The sequence below is a fragment of the Pygocentrus nattereri genome, chromosome 28 (assembly GCF_015220715.1).
Source record: "Pygocentrus nattereri isolate fPygNat1 chromosome 28, fPygNat1.pri, whole genome shotgun sequence".
Taxonomy (NCBI): Eukaryota; Metazoa; Chordata; class Actinopteri; order Characiformes; family Serrasalmidae; genus Pygocentrus; species Pygocentrus nattereri.
Genome location: NC_051238.1, coordinates 1,063,414 through 1,079,939, shown reverse-complemented (window position 1 = coordinate 1,079,939; position 16,526 = coordinate 1,063,414). Strand labels below are relative to the sequence as shown.

The following is a 16,526-nucleotide window of genomic DNA, read 5'->3' as shown; positions in this document are numbered from 1 at the left end:
ACAGACTCGGTTTATATCACAATACCTACATTTAGAGTCGGTTATTCATTCAGTCTAATGAGAAACTGTAGAACAGACTCGGTTTATATCACAATACCTACATTTAGAGTCGGTTATTCATTCAGTCTAATGAGAAACTGTAGAACAGACTCGGTTTATATCACAATACCTACATTTAGAGTCGGTTATTCATTCAGCCTAATGAGAAACTGTAGAACGGACTCGGTTTATATCACAATACCTACATTTATAGTCGGTTATTCATTCAGTCTAATGAGAAACTGTAGAACGGACTCGGTTTATATCACAATACCTACATTTAGAGTCGGTTATTCATTCAGCCTAATGAGAAACTGTAGAACAGACTCGGTTTATATCACAATACCTACATTTAGAGCCGGTTATTCATTCAGTCTAATGACAAACTGTAGAACAGACTCGGTTTATATCACAATACCTACATTTAGAGCCGGTTATTCATTCAGCCTAATGAGAAACTGTAGAACAGACTCGGTTTATATCACAATACCTACATTTAGAGCCGGTTATTCATTCAGCCTAATGAGAAACTGTAGAACAGACTCGGTTTATATCAGAATACCTACATTTAGAGCCGGTTATTCATTCAGCCTAATGAGAAACTGTAGAACAGACTCGGTTTGTATCACGATACCTACATTTAGAGTCGGTTATTCATTTAGCCTCATGAGAAACTGTAGAACAGACTCGGTTTATATCACGATACCTACATTTAGAGCCGGTTATTCATTCAGCCTAATGAGAAACTGTAGAACAGACTCGGTTTATATCACAATACCTACATTTAGAGCCGGTTATTCATTCAGTCTAATGAGAAACTGTAGAACGGACTCGGTTTATATCACAATACCTACATTTAGAGTCGGTTATTCATTCAGTCTAATGAGAAACTGTAGAACGGACTCGGTTTATATCACAATACCTACATTTAGAGTCGGTTATTCATTCAGCCTAATGAGAAACTGTAGAACGGACTCGGTTTATATCACAATACCTACATTTAGAGCCGGTTATTCATTCAGTCTAATGAGAAACTGTAGAACGGACTCGGTTTATATCACAATACCTACATTTAGAGTCAGTTATTCATTCAGCCTAACGAGAAACTGTAGAACAGACTCGGTTTATATCACAATACCTACATTTAGAGCTGGTTATTCAATCAGTCTAACGAGAAACTGTAGAACGGACTCGGTTTATATCACAATACCTACATTTAGAGTCGGTTATTCATTCAGTCTAATGAGAAACTGTAGAACGGACTCGGTTTATATCACAATACCTACATTTAGAGTCAGTTATTCATTCAGTCTAATGAGAAACTGTAGAACAGACTCGGTTTATATCACAATACCTACATTTAGAGTCAGTTATTCATTCAGCCTAATGAGAAACTGTAGAACGGACTCGGTTTATATCACAATACCTACATTTAGAGTCAGTTATTCATTCAGTCTAATGAGAAACTGTAGAACAGACTCGGTTTATATCACAATACCTACATTTAGAGTCAGTTATTCATTCAGCCTAATGAGAAACTGTAGAACGGACTCGGTTTATATCACAATACCTACAAGTAGAGTCGGTTATTCATTCAGCCTAATGAGAAACTGTAGAACAGACTCGGTTTATATCACAATACCTACATTTAGAGTCGGTTATTCATTCAGTCTAATGAGAAACTGTAGAACGGACTCGGTTTATATCACAATACCTACATGTAGAGTCGGTTATTCATTCAGTCTAATGAGAAACTGTAGAACGGACTCGGTTTATATCACAATACCTACATTTAGAGTCGGTTATTCGTTCAGCCTAATGTGAAGCTGTAGAACGGACTCGGTTTATATCACAATACCTACATTTAGAGTCGGTTATTCATTCAGTCTAATGAGAAACTGTAGAACAGACTCGGTTTATATCACAACACCTACATTTAGAGTCGGTTATTCATTCAGTCTAATGAGAAACTGTAGAACAGACTCGGTTTATATCACAACACCTACATTTAGAGTCGGTTATTCATTCAGTCTAATGAGAAACTGTAGAACAGACTCGGTTTATATCACAATACCTACATTTAGAGTCGGTTATTCATTCAGTCCAATGAGAAACTGTAGATCAGACTCGGTTTATATCACAATACCTACATTTAGAGTCGGTTATTCATTCAGTCTAATGAGAAACTGTAGAACAGACTCGGTTTATATCACAACACCTACATTTAGAGTCGGTTATTCATTCAGCCTAACGAGAAACTGTAGAACAGACTCGGTTTATATCACAATACCTACATTTAGAGTCGGTTATTCATTCAGCCTAACGAGAAACTGTAGAACAGACTCGGTTTATATCACAATACCTACATTTAGAGCCGGTTATTCATTCAGTCTAATGAGAAACTGTAGAACAGACTCGGTTTATATCACAACACCTACATTTAGAGTCGGTTATTCATTCAGTCTAATGAGAAACTGTAGAACAGACTCGGTTTATATCACAACACCTACATTTAGAGTCGGTTATTCATTCAGTCTAATGAGAAACTGTAGAACAGACTCGGTTTATATCACAATACCTACATTTAGAGTCGGTTATTCATTCAGTCCAATGAGAAACTGTAGATCAGACTCGGTTTATATCACAATACCTACATTTAGAGTCGGTTATTCATTCAGTCTAATGAGATACTGTAGATCAGACTCGGTTTATATCACAATACCTACATTTAGAGTCGGTTATTCATTCAGTCTAATGAGAAACTGTAGAACAGACTCGGTTTATATCACAACACCTACATTTAGAGTCGGTTATTCATTCAGCCTAACGAGAAACTGTAGAACAGACTCGGTTTATATCACAATACCTACATTTAGAGTCGGTTATTCATTCAGCCTAACGAGAAACTGTAGAACGGACTCGGTTTATATCACAATACCTACATTTAGAGTCGGTTATTCATTCAGTCTAATGAGAAACTGTAGAACGGACTCGGTTTATATCACAATACCTACATTTAGAGTCGGTTATTCATTCAGCGTAACGAGAAACTGTAGAACGGACTCGGTTTATATCACAATACCTACATTTAGAGTCGGTTATTCATTCAGTCTAATGAGAAACTGTAGAACAGACTCGGTTTATATCGCAATACCTACATTTAGAGTCGGTTATTCATTCAGTCCAATGAGAAACTGTAGATCAGACTCGGTTTATATCACAATACCTACATTTAGAGTCGGTTATTCATTCAGTCCAATGAGAAACTGTAGATCAGACTCGGTTTATATCACAATACCTACATTTAGAGTCGGTTATTCATTCAGTCTAATGAGATACTGTAGATCAGACTCGGTTTATATCACAATACCTACATTTAGAGTCGGTTATTCATTCAGTCTAATGAGAAACTGTAGAACAGACTCGGTTTATATCACAACACCTACATTTAGAGTCGGTTATTCATTCAGCCTAACGAGAAACTGTAGAACAGACTCGGTTTATATCACAATACCTACATTTAGAGTCGGTTATTCATTCAGTCTAATGAGAAACTGTAGAACAGACTCGGTTTATATCACAATACCTACATTTAGAGTCGGTTATTCATTCAGCCTAATGAGAAACTGTAGAATGGACTCGGTTTATATCACAATACCTACATTTAGAGTCGGTTATTCATTCAGCCTAATGAGAAACTGTAGAACGGACTCGGTTTATATGCCGGTAGCTGCTGTAGCATGGCTGTATGTATGAATGTATATGTGTATATATACATCCATCTGAACATTCACTATCAACCTCAGTACATGAGATACAGACCTGGTCACAGTTCACACACGTTCTGAATCCAGCTTGCCTGGGACTTTCAACTAACTCTAAAGTAATCTCCTCAGGAATGCACTGGCACATCGTTCCATAATGGACCGTATTTAGGTCATTCGGCCGTAGGAGAGCGTACGTGAGTGCGCTGTGTGTCTGTGTGCTCTCTGATTTACTGTAACTCTCTCATCCTGCGTTTCTGAGGACATTTTGTTGATCCCTGTGAGAAGCACTGTGTTTCCCTTCCCAAAATGTGCAGCACTTTGGGCTGCACAGTTATTGTTGCGCTGCTCTACTGTTTAAGTATAATTTCATAATTACATAATTAGTTATGTTTATGTAGATTTTCAGTCTGTATAGACAGGTTCAAGTTGCATGTCTGATTTTCTGGTCGGTGTTTGTCTCTGCAAAGCAAGACTGGAAAACCTTCATTAAATTCAAAATCATAACAGAATATCTCCAAACACTAATGTGGTGGATTGAAAGTGCAGAATCTGCACTTTCCTCATTTCCCCTCGTTTCGGTGAACTCCGAGTCATTTTATAGGTTAGTTAAGAAGTAGAAAAGATCCATAAAGATGGTAATACAAGTATGTGTGTGTGCTGTGTCCCTCGTGGTCAGTGGACTTGGGAGCAGCTGATTTCCTGCTCTGTTCTCGTGTGGAGGAAATTTCTCAAAATAAACAAGCAAATGTCCAGGAAGAAATTTCAGAGGGACACTGGAGTCCAGCAGGATTCATCTCCGAAAATCCCGTCACGTTTCAGTGCAGATTGTAAGGAAACGCTCAAAACTGCGTTTATGTAAGAAATGGTTTGGCAAAAAAAGAAGTTTGCTTCTTTGGCTTCATCACTGGAGCCATGAAGGTAACAGCTAACAATATGGAAACTTATCAGCTTTCACCAATTACAGTGGTGCCAACTGCTAAATCACCCACGCGTCCCATATATATACTCTACACATATCCACTAATGTTAGGTCATTTAAACGTCATATTTATGTATGTTAATGGGGAACTCTTTAAAATTATTTCAAATTTTCTCCATCACTCAGTGTCTAAGGCGTAATCGGAGAGATTCAGAGGGTTTGGTGGGAACAGGTTCAGACGTCTTTACAGTGGTGGTGATGGGAACCAGGCGTCGCCATGACTACAACACAGATATGGACATTTTATTTACCATCTAGAACCACCAGAGAACCTACACAAGTCTTCTGAGTTCATATGGAATGTTGATGATGGTAAAATTATGGTTCCCATCACCACCACTGTGAACAGGAAAAAGATCCTTCACTTAGCAGGCACATTGTGAGGTGGAGGACAAGAAAATATTGCTTTTACTTTAGTCTTCATATGTTTTGCACTAGATATAAGGCGCAACGAAATGAGCCGATTTCTGAAAAGCTGCTCAAAATCGTAGATCTTTGGGTCATTTTCCCGTGTAGGTCCAGCGTGTATGTTTACAGATCAGAGTTTACAGCCTGCCTGCCTGAGTAATGTAACATACAGATGGCTTTTTAGTAAACAATGGTTCTGAAGAACCATTTCACCATGCAAAGAACCATTTAGGCATGAAATGACTCTGGAGAAAACTCAGTGTTCTAAAGAGAACCATTCTCTTTGCTAAAGAACCTTTAAATAACATCTTTTTTAAGTGTGTACAGTCTGAGAATTTAGATATTATTCACTCAGTTTAATCAAATCAAATCAAATCAAATTTATTTGTATAGCGCTTTTTACAACGGATGTTGTCACAAAGCAGCTTTACAGGATTTCAGAAAAGACAAAGTTTCCACAGGACTGAAAGAATGTACAGAAACCCCCCAGTGGGCAAGCCAGGGGCAACAGTGGCAAGGAAAAACTCCCTCAGAACTGAGGAAGAAACCTTGGGAGGAACCAGGCTCACCAGGGGGGACCCATCCTCCTCTGGTCAGACTACCTACAAGTGATTATACTACTAATATTAACAGCAGTAATATTGATATTAGGAATATCTAGGAGTCTATGAGAACATCAGGGTAGGGTGGGCAGCTCATCCAAGGTGGTTGGTGGTAGGCGTGGGCAGCTGGTCTGAAGTGGGTAGCAGGGGGGCTCGGCAGTCAGTCGTCCTTCAGTGTCCAGCCGGACATGTGGGCAGTTGTATACTCGGAAAAAAAGCAGGTAAATGGAATTAGTTTTGTTCTATCCATTTGTACATAAACAGGGAATGTAAACATTTCCAGAGTGTGGCTAACGACTCCGGCAGATCTGACTATGACAGCTTAACTAAAAGGAGAGAACCGGAAGGACACACAGACACGGCAGCACTCTGAGACAGTCTGGCGTCCCTCCACTCCACCGTCCACAAACCTGAGTGACCGCGTGCGAGCAGCTGAACGACAGCACCAGCGTCTCAGTTTACTATAATTCCCTGTGTCCATGGACCCCTGGATCTGCTGCCTTTATCTAAGGGGGAACATGAGAAATAAGGTCTTGCAGGTACTCAGGAGCGAGACCATGTAGGGCTTTATACGTCAATAAAAGGATTTTATAATCAATACGGAATTTAATAGGTAGCCAATGAAGTGATGATAGCGCTGGACTGATTTGATCAGATGTTCTAGTTTTAGTGAGGACCCTGGCTGCGGCGTTTTGGACTAGTTGGAGTTTGTTTAAATTCCTGCTCGTACATCCTGACAGTAGCGCGTTACAGTAGTCTAGCCTAGAAGTAATAAAGGCGTGTACTAGTGTTTCTGCATCACGCAGGGACAGGGCATTTCTGATCTTGGCGATGTTGTGAAGATGTAGAAAAGCTGTCCTAGTGATGCCGCCTGTGTGTTGATCGAATGATAAATCTGAATCTATTATAACGCCAAGATTTTTTGCTGCTAGTCCAGGTGTGGCTGGAAAGTCTGCGAGATTTAGGATTAAATCTGGTGATTTACTTCTTGCTAATTTTGGACCCAGAAGGAGAACCTCTGTTTTGTTACTGTTTAATAGGAGGAGGTTGCGTGACATCCAGCCTTTCACGTCTTTTACACAGTCCTCCATTTTCTTTAACCTGTATTGGTCATCAGGCTTGGCTGATATGTACAGTTGAGTATCGGCTGCATAACAATGAAAGTTTACGCCATGGTTACTTATAACTGTGCCTAACGGTAACACGTATAGTGTAAATAGTAATGGTCCTAATATAGACCCCTGCGGAATTCCAAATCTCACTTTTGAATAATTGGAAGCTAAATTGTTTACCCTAACAAACTGATAACGTTCTGCTAGGTAAGATCTGAACCATGACAGGGCCGTCCCTGTGACTACAACCATGTTTTCTAACCTTTCTAGGAGAATATTGTGATCTATTGTATCGAAAGCCGCGCTAAGGTCAAGTAGCACTAAGAGAGATATGTAGCCTTGATCAGAGGCAAGAAGAAGATCATTAGTTATCTTAACTAGAGCCGTCTCAGTGCTGTGGTGTGGCCTGAATCCAGACTGAAATTTTTCATATATATGGTTCTTGTGTAGATATGAACTAAGTTGTTGGGCCACAGCTTTTTCTAAGATCTTAGATATAAACGGTAAGTTAGAAACAGGCCTGTAATTGGACAAAACGGCGACATCAAGATTTGGTTTCTTGATCAGAGGTTTGATAACAGCAAGTTTAAAAGCTTTGGGTACATGGCCCAGACTAAGGGATGAGTTTACAATAGTTGAGATAGGGTTTATAATGACTGGCAGTACTTCTTTGAGTAATTTTGATGGAATTGCATCGAGTGTGCAGGTTGTGCAATTTGCAGAAGAGATAATCTTCTCTAGCTCCAGCTGTGGGAGGGGGTGAAAGGTTTCCAGGCTCTTTTCTACAGCTGTGTTTTGTTCTATATCAGCCAAGTCAGATGACAGCCAAGCTGGATTTGAATTTGATACTGTGGGTTGAATTTGTTGTCTAATATTATCAATTTTATTATTAAAGAAGTCCATAAAAACTTCACTGGTGAGAGTTGCTGGGATTTCTGGTTCATTACCTGCCTGATTTTGTGTGATTTGGGAAATCACATTAAACAGAACTCTAGGATTATACTCTAGGATTACACCTGGTCATTCAGGCATCTTGAGTGTCAGCATCAAAGCATCTGCTAAATGCTGTAAATGTAAATAGTTATATCTGGGTGAGGCATGTAAAGATACAAGTGTAAACGCAACCCAGACGCATTGAAAACGGATACAAATCTGCTCACACAGACCACTTCAGGAGGAGAACTGAGACACTCCTCCAAACACAGTCAAAACTTCTGCCAGTGGAACCAAAATCCCTCCCAGTATAATCAGACTTAATAGGTAGAATATGTATGATCTGTGCATCAGACACAATCGTCAGTTATTCACTATATGTATGATCTGTGCATCAGACACAATCGTCAGTTATTCACTATATGTATGATCTGTATATTGTGTCCAATATTTGATACTTACATACATGTACATAAATATGCCAGACTCTTTATGATACATGTGCATGTATGAGCATATATCATATTTCCGTATGGGTGATACATCCTCATCCCGTTTTTATCCCGTTCCCATCAGCATGTACCCCGAGATCAGCTCCGATGCGCAGCGGCAGGAGTACAAGCGGGAGTTCGACTCGGACCTGAGGAGATACAAGCAGCTCTGCGCAGAGATGGACGACATTAATGACGACTTAAACAAACTGAGCCGAGAGCTGGACACGCTGGACGAGGGGACGACCAAATATGAGGCCAGTAACCGGAGTTTGAATCTTTTACACATTACACTTCGTGTAAGAGCGTTAGAGGAGAAGTTTAGCCAAAAAAATCGGATTTACCGAGTTTTACTTAAAACAATTAGCACGGAGTGTGTTTACATGCACTCAATACTCCGACCATTATCAGATTTCTGCATTTGTCTGATTATTCAAATGGTCGTGTAAACAGCACAGTCTGATTTCTTAGATCGGAGTGAGGTTTAAGAAATCTGATAAAGAGGCTGTATTTTAGCTCAGTAATCAGATTTCTCAGTGCTATGAACTCTTACTCTGATTTCTCTCGGATTTCTCAGTCTGAGCATGTGCGAAAACAAACGGCGGTACCAGAAATAATCAAGCAACGCTGAAACCAAATACATGCTCTATGAAATGAAGGATTTTAATATTCTTCATGCTCTAGAGGTACGATGTACGCTGTAGATGTAAGATGTAGATGTACGATGTACGTTGTGGATGTACGATGTACGTTGTGGATGTACGATGTACGTTGTAGATGTACGATGTATGATAAGTTCATATTTTCAGGTAAAGCGGTGCAATGTTTAAAAAAAGCCACGGCATGAAGTTTGAGTTTTATGTCATGTTTACGTCACGTCTGATTCTGTGAGTCTATTGGCTGCTGCAGGCCAGGTGACCCCAGAATCATACTGTTCCTCAGGGCTTATAATCTGTTCATTAAAGATGGAAATGAATGAATAACGAGGATTATTGTATTGGCTTCTTTATTTTTAGGCCGTGGCAGAGGAATTTAACCGACTGAAAGACCTGAAACGGGTAAGATTCAACACTGACATAACACTGACACACATCCACTGTGCTTTTACAGGCCATTTAAGAGTTTGGACTTAATTAAAAGTAACCACTAATTACAGTGAAGTTGAGACTAAATTATTATTTATTTACAAAGAAATGAATGTAAATAAAAGACTTGATATTATTTCCCAGCATTTAGAACTTTAGTGAAATGTAAAGTTGTACAATGTTAAAGCCCAATAACCAATAATGAATTAATAAGTCTCGTTAAGAGAATTAGTGGAATGTCTGTCCTCGTTACTGCGTTAGAGCCACAAAGGTGTGTGGTTGGTGGAGTCTAAATTGCTCTGTTTTGCAGAATATAGTGTAATCCCATATGTATGATTGCGAGGGCAATCAAGTGACTCAAATAATCACAGTTAATTCCTTCATTTTGTGAAGTCCATCACAATTAATCACATTTACTTTCTTTGCTCAGATTTGACCCCAAAGAAGGTTTCAATTTAAAAGCAGTGTTCTGTGTTGTAGCTGTATGAATGGACAAAATCAGCTTCATCAGAATGTATTTAATGTTTTTACAGTAACAACATGAACATGAAGAGCATGTGATTTCCACAATGTCTGATTTTCATTACTGCCATTCAGTGAGAGCAACAGCGTCTGAATGTTTCACCCAATGATATCGCCTTATATCATATATCATATATACAGCCAATGGGAGTATATATCATACATATCATATATACAGTCAGTGAGTCAATTAGAGCATATATGAAATATATAGTTAATGAATCTGTATATCATATATATGAGAGAGAGAGGTTTTATATATATATACACTGTATATAACCTCTCTCTCTCTCTCTCTCTCTCTCTCTATATATATATATATATATATATATATATATATATATATAGGGTATCTCACAAAAGTAAGTGCACCCCTCATATTTCTGCAAATATTATTTTCTACTTTTTCAAGGGGCAACACTATAGAAATGAAACTTGGATAGACCTTAAAGTAGTCAGCGTGCAGCTTGTACAACAGTATAGTTTAGGTCTGGAGACATACTCGGCCAGTCCATCACCTTTACCTTCAGCAAGGCAGTAAAAGTAAGTTGGAAACTGCCATGCAGTGCAGTTTCTGAAGGGAGGGGATCGTGCTCTGCTTCAGAATGCCACAGTACATGTTGGAATTCATGTCTCTCAATGAACTGCAGCTCCCCAGTGCCGGCAGCACTCATGCAGCTCCAGACCATGATGCTACTACCACCATGCTTGACTGTAGGCAAGAGACAGTTGTCTTGGTGCTCCTCACCAGGGCGCCGCCACACATGCTGGACACCATCTGAGCCAAGCAAGTCTATCTTGGTCTCGTCAGACCACAGGACGTGGTTCCAGTAGTCCATGTTCTCTGACTGCTTGTCTTCAGCAAACAGTTTCCGGGCTTTCTTGTGTGTCAGCTTCAGAAGAGGCTTCCTTCTGGAACAAAGGCAATGCAGACTGAGGTGATGCATTGTGTGCCATATGGTCTGAGCACTGACAGGCTGACCTCCCACTTCTTCAATCTCTGCAGCAATGCTGGCAGCACTCATGCATCTATTTTTGAAGTCAGCCTCTGGACATGACGCTGAACATGTGGACTCAACTTCTTTGGTCTGATGAGTCCTGTTCTGAGTGGAACCTGTCCTGGAAAACCGCTGTATGACCTTGGCCACCACGCTATAGCTCAGTTTCAGGCTGTACACTAACTACTTTAAGTTATATCCGAGTTTCATTTTTATAGTGTTGCCCCATGAAAAGATTTAATAAAATATTTACAGAAATGCGAGGGGTCTACTCACTTTTGTGAGATACTGTGTGTGTGTGTGTGTGTGTGTGTGTGTGTGTGTGTGTGTGTGTGTGTATATATATACATATATACAGAGTGGGGCAAAAAAGTATTTAGTCAGCCACTGATTGTGCAAGTTCTCCTACTTAGAAAGATGAGAGAGGTCTGTAATTTTCATCATAGGTTCACTTCAACTGGGAGACAAAATGAGAAAAAAAAATTCAGGAAACTACATTGTAGGATTTTTAAAGAATTTATTTGTAAATTATGGTGGAAAATAAGTATTTGGTCACCCACAAACAAGCAAGATTTCTGGCTCTCACAGACCTGTAACCTCTTCTTTAAGAAGCTCTTCTGTCCTCCACTCGTTACCTGTATTAATGGCACCTGTTTGACCTTGTTATCTGTATAAAAGTTACCTGTCCACAGCCTCAAACAGTCAGACTCCAAACTCAACCATGGCCAAGACCAAAGAGCTGTCGAAGGTCACCAGGGAGAAAATTGTAGACCTGCACCAGGCTGGGAAGAGTGAATCTACAATAGGCAAGCAGGTTGGTGTGAAAATATCAACTGTGGGAGCAACTGTAAGAAAATGGAAGACATACAAGACCATTGATAATCTCCCTCGATCTGGGCCCCACGCAAGATCTCATCCCATGGGGTCATAATGATCATGAGAAAGGTGAGCAAAAATCCCAGAACTACACGGAGGGACCTGATGAATGACCTGCAGAGAGCTGGGACCAAAGTAACAAAGGCTACCCTCAGTAACACACGACGCCGAGAGGGACTCTAATCCTGCAGTGCCAGGCGTGTCCCCCTGCTTAAGCCAGTACATGTCCAGGCCCGTCTGAAGTTTGCCAGGGAGCATATGGATGATCCAGAAGAGGATTGGGCGAATATCATGTGGTCAGATGAAACCAAAATAGAACTTTTTGGTAAAAACTCAACTCATTGTGTTTGGAGGAAGAAGAATGCTGAGTTGCATCCCAAGAACACCATAACTACTGTGAAGCATGGGGGTACAAACATTAGGCTTTGGGGCTGTTTTTCTGCAAAGGGGACAGGATGACTGATCTGTGTTAAGGGAAGAATGAACGGGGCCGTGTGTCCTCCTTCCATCAGTGAGAGCATTGAAGATGGAACGTGGCTGGGTCTTCCAGCATGACAATGATCCCAAATACACCTCTCAGGCAACGAAGGAGTGGCTCCGTAACAAGCATTTCAAGGTCCTGGAGTGGCCTAGCCAGTCTCCAGACCTCAACCCCGTAGAAAATTTGTGGAGGGAGTTGAAAGTCTGTGTTGCCCAGTGACAACCCCAAAACATCACTGCTCTAGAGGAGATCTGCAGGAGGAATGGGCCAAAATACCAGCTACAGTGCAAACCTGGTGAAGACTTGCAGGAAATGATTGACAAAGGTTATGTTACAAAGTATTGAGCTGAACTTTTGTTATTGACCAAATACTTATTTTTCACCATAATTTACAAATAAATTCTTTAAAAATCCTACAATGAGATTTCTTGGATTTTTTTTCTCATGTTGTCTCTCATTGTTGAAGTGTAGCTATGATGAAAATTACAGTCCTCTCTCATCTTTCTAAGTAGGAGAACTTGCACAATCAGTGGCTGACTAAATAATTTTTTGCCCCACTGTGTGTATATATATATATATATATATATATATATATATACAGTCAATGAGTGTATATATCATATTTATTCAAAAAGAGTATAGAGTATAAAATTAATAAGTATATATAATCATATGTATCATATAAACAGTTAATGAGTATGTCATATATATCATATATGTAACCTGTGAGTGTTTATCATATACATAGTATATACAGTCAATAAGTGTATGTAATATATATATATATATATATATATATAATATATGCAGTCAGTAAGTGTATACATTAAATATATCATGTACTCAGTCAGTGAGAGTATATAATCATATGTATCATGTATACAGTCAGTGAGAGTATATAATCATATGTATCATGTATACAGTCAGTGAGAGTATATAATCATCGGTATCATGTATACAGTCAGTGAGAGTATATAATCATCGGTATCATGTATACAGTCAGTGAGAGTATATAATCATATGTGTCATGTATACAGTCAGTGAGAGTATATAATCATCGGTATCATGTATACAGTCAGTGAGAGTATATAATCATATGTGTCATGTTAACAGTGAGAGTATCACAGATTCTATCAGAGTGAAATACAGTGCTGCAGCTGGACTTGTAAGAGAAGAAAATCAGACAGACAGTCTGGGTTTTTGTTAGAGTACTGAGACAGTGAACCTGTTGCTAATAGCGACGTCTGACCCTTTTTTCCTTTTATTTAGATGCCGGACTATCAGGAGAAGAAGCTGCAGTGTCGCCGGCTGCGCCACAAGCTGTTCCACATCAAGCGCATGGTGAAGAGTTATGACCGAGCCCAGTCTTAAAAAGCTCCTCTCTTTTCTCCACAACACTCCTGAATCTGAAAGCGAGGACTGTAGGCCAAAAAGCCTGTTTGTGTGTCTGTTCTGTGTGAATGTGAAGCTACCAGGACCAGGAGCGGCCCAGTCTGCTCTGTCTGTAGACTCGTCCAGCGCTAATCTTTAACCGCAATGATGATAAACCAGACGCCATCTCACCGGTGATCAGGGAGTTATTCCACATGCCAGGGACTGTTTCTAAACTTCCACTTTCAGCTAAAGTGTCACTTTGGCCTCTTTTCCACTGTAGAACCAAACAGTTCTGAGCTCGGAGGGTAACTGTTGTGGTGGTGGTTCCACACAAACCAAGCACAGCGACATGGTTAAGTAACCATGTTCTGGGCTGTAGAACCATTTGGTGGGGTGGGATGATGTAATGATGAGCTATTTGCTGATTTGTCAGTATTTTGCTGTCACATATTCGCCGAAATCAAATTATTTCATCACGATTTTCAATCCACCATTCAGTAAATGTCAGTCCATCAATCTGAAAACAGTTGCTAAATGATTAACAGCACTGCTAGCTATGCAAAGTGCTGGTTAGCATTAGCTTAGCTAGCATGCTACCAGCTCTGCTCATTCAAATAACTCAAATCTGAGGAACCAAAGTCAGGCGGCCTGTTCTGTGGTGTTTGGAGCCTCCTAGCTAGGCTAATGCTAACCTCTCATTTAGCCTAGTTAGCTTATCTAGGATCCAACAGATCCAAACACCACAGCACCGGAGTCAAGTGGCAGGTGTTGAGTGACAGAAAACCGAACTTGTGCTGTGGTGTTTTGAGCTGTAGCCAGCTGAGCTACGCTAATGCTAGCATAATGGGCCAAAGATTCCACCCAATGCAGTACAGGTGTGGTTCTAGCCAAATGATGTTCTAACAACACTCATTCAGAAGATGAAGACTCCAAGAGCACAGCAGACTTGCACTCCAGAGCAGAGTAACAGCCAGTCGAACATGTTCTCTAGTGTTTACCCTCTTAACTTGCAAGGCCACTTTTGTGTGTAGTTTATCTTCTGCACCAGCATGGAACAGCGCAGTACAGCCCTGGGAACTGTTCGGCTCTACAGTGGAAAAGAGGCCTTCGTTTTCTGCCGTAAAGCCTCACTGAGTTGTGATGTAGCTGCAGACGACTCACAACAAAGAGAATATCACCAACCGCTACTGTCGGCTCATGAGCAAATGAGAGGCCACAGATATTGAGAAATCATAGCAATACTCATTTAAAGTCTCTTATGAGTGCGTTATTTTAAGTGTGCTCCTTAATGACATCCTAACACTGGAACCCCACACGTAATGACAGATTCCACTGATTTTCTATTCCGTCAACCCTCCGGTTCCAGTCATGTGGTTTTTCTGTTGTGGCTGCGATGTTTGGGATCTAGTTTCTGGTTTTGCTGCTGTACATGAACGTAAGTCGAGGTGAAAGATGGTTAAATACACTCCTTCCTTCGGAAGAGAAAAATGTGACCTCGACAAAGTCGATATAATGGGCTGTGGTCCTCCTGATCCCACTTAAGCTGGATGAAAGATACTAAATTTTTGTTTTGCTGATATATTTATCTCATACTCAGCCCCTCCCCATATGCTGAAGAGTCTCTCACAGCGTTTAAAAGCGCAAACGCCTACCAGCTCTTCGCGTCAGGATGGGTAAAGGATCCCATGGTGCTGCATAAAGAGGAGATAAATTCTGATCATAGGAGGCAAATGACATCAGCTCATTAATGCAGATGTGATCAATGCTGGCCTTAAAGAACTTTAGCTGATGTTATCAGCCAAGAGATGAGCTGCGGACCGCCGGGATACCTTTATTCTCTGTTTCTGATTTAAATGACGTTTGAATGGAGAAACATAAATGTTAAATATCAGACTGAATGTCGTGGGACAGAAAACGACGCCGTGTTTCAACAGATGCGGTTCTGTAAGGTTCCTGGTGCAGTTAGTTCAGAGTTCAGCTCCAGTCTTGAAACGCCTGCCGTGCATAATTGTGGTCTCCTGGTTAAAATTCCTGATATTATCAGCTGATTAATCCCTTCTGGAGCTGAACGAGGTGTGAACATGAGAAACACTGAACTATACAGTGCAGCGGCTCCAAACCTGGAGTGAAAACACTGAATTAAAGGCCTGTGAGTCTCTCGTCTCTCAGCTTCTGTCGCATCTCACAGGTCAATCGTTCACAAAATACAGCCGATTGAAGGCGTCGCAGCCACTGTACAGTGTGCTGTCACACAAAACGCGAGAATAACCCCCCAAACTACAAAATAAACTCACACATATTAAAAAATTTCACCATACATCAAACAACAAGCCTGCTGTTAGCGCACGGTTTAGGGGCATGTTAGCACAGCTGAAAAGTCCTCAGTAACACTCCTGTTATGCCGGTATGTCACTGTTGTTGGAAGAAAATCTTGTTTTCCAGTTTTTGACATAATTTGAAAATACCTGGTGTTTGTTATATTCTAATATGTAAATTTCATGATGAATGGACCAAAAGAAATGGCCCAAAATGACTTGGAAAAAACATCTGGTTCTATTGACTTGCATTAAAAGTAAAGTATGTTTTTTTCCTTTTCCTGTAAAGTTACCGTTTTGGAGATACAAGGTTTTGTTCCAACAACAGCGCTGTGTGAGTCACATGCAGTAAAAATAAATGTTACCTCTCACAGCACCGTTAAACTCTTAGACCATCGTTTGATCGTTCTTCAAGGGTTCTTTAGAAAACTGTGTTTCTATATAGAACCATGAACACTCAAAGAACTATGTACCGTTCATTATCTATGGGAAGTGTTTGGGTTCTTGCTCTACTTTGCTTTCATGGTAACTGAGAATGTCATCT

General features: G+C 40.2%; 1 protein-coding gene across 1 annotated transcript in view; it reads left to right on the top strand.

Moving 5' to 3' along the window:
* The window catches only part of si:ch73-61d6.3 (occludin), a 61,026-nt gene extending 44,826 nt beyond the window's left edge, over positions 1-16,200 (top strand). Inside the window, exons 6-8 of the mRNA XM_037535865.1 lie at positions 8,417-8,588; positions 9,348-9,389; positions 13,563-16,200. Of these exons, the coding sequence (XP_037391762.1) occupies positions 8,417-8,588; positions 9,348-9,389; positions 13,563-13,664 (316 nt within the window). The 3' untranslated portion in view covers positions 13,665-16,200. The remainder of the gene's footprint in view (positions 1-8,416; positions 8,589-9,347; positions 9,390-13,562) is intronic.
* Positions 16,201-16,526: the final 326 nt, after the last annotated feature.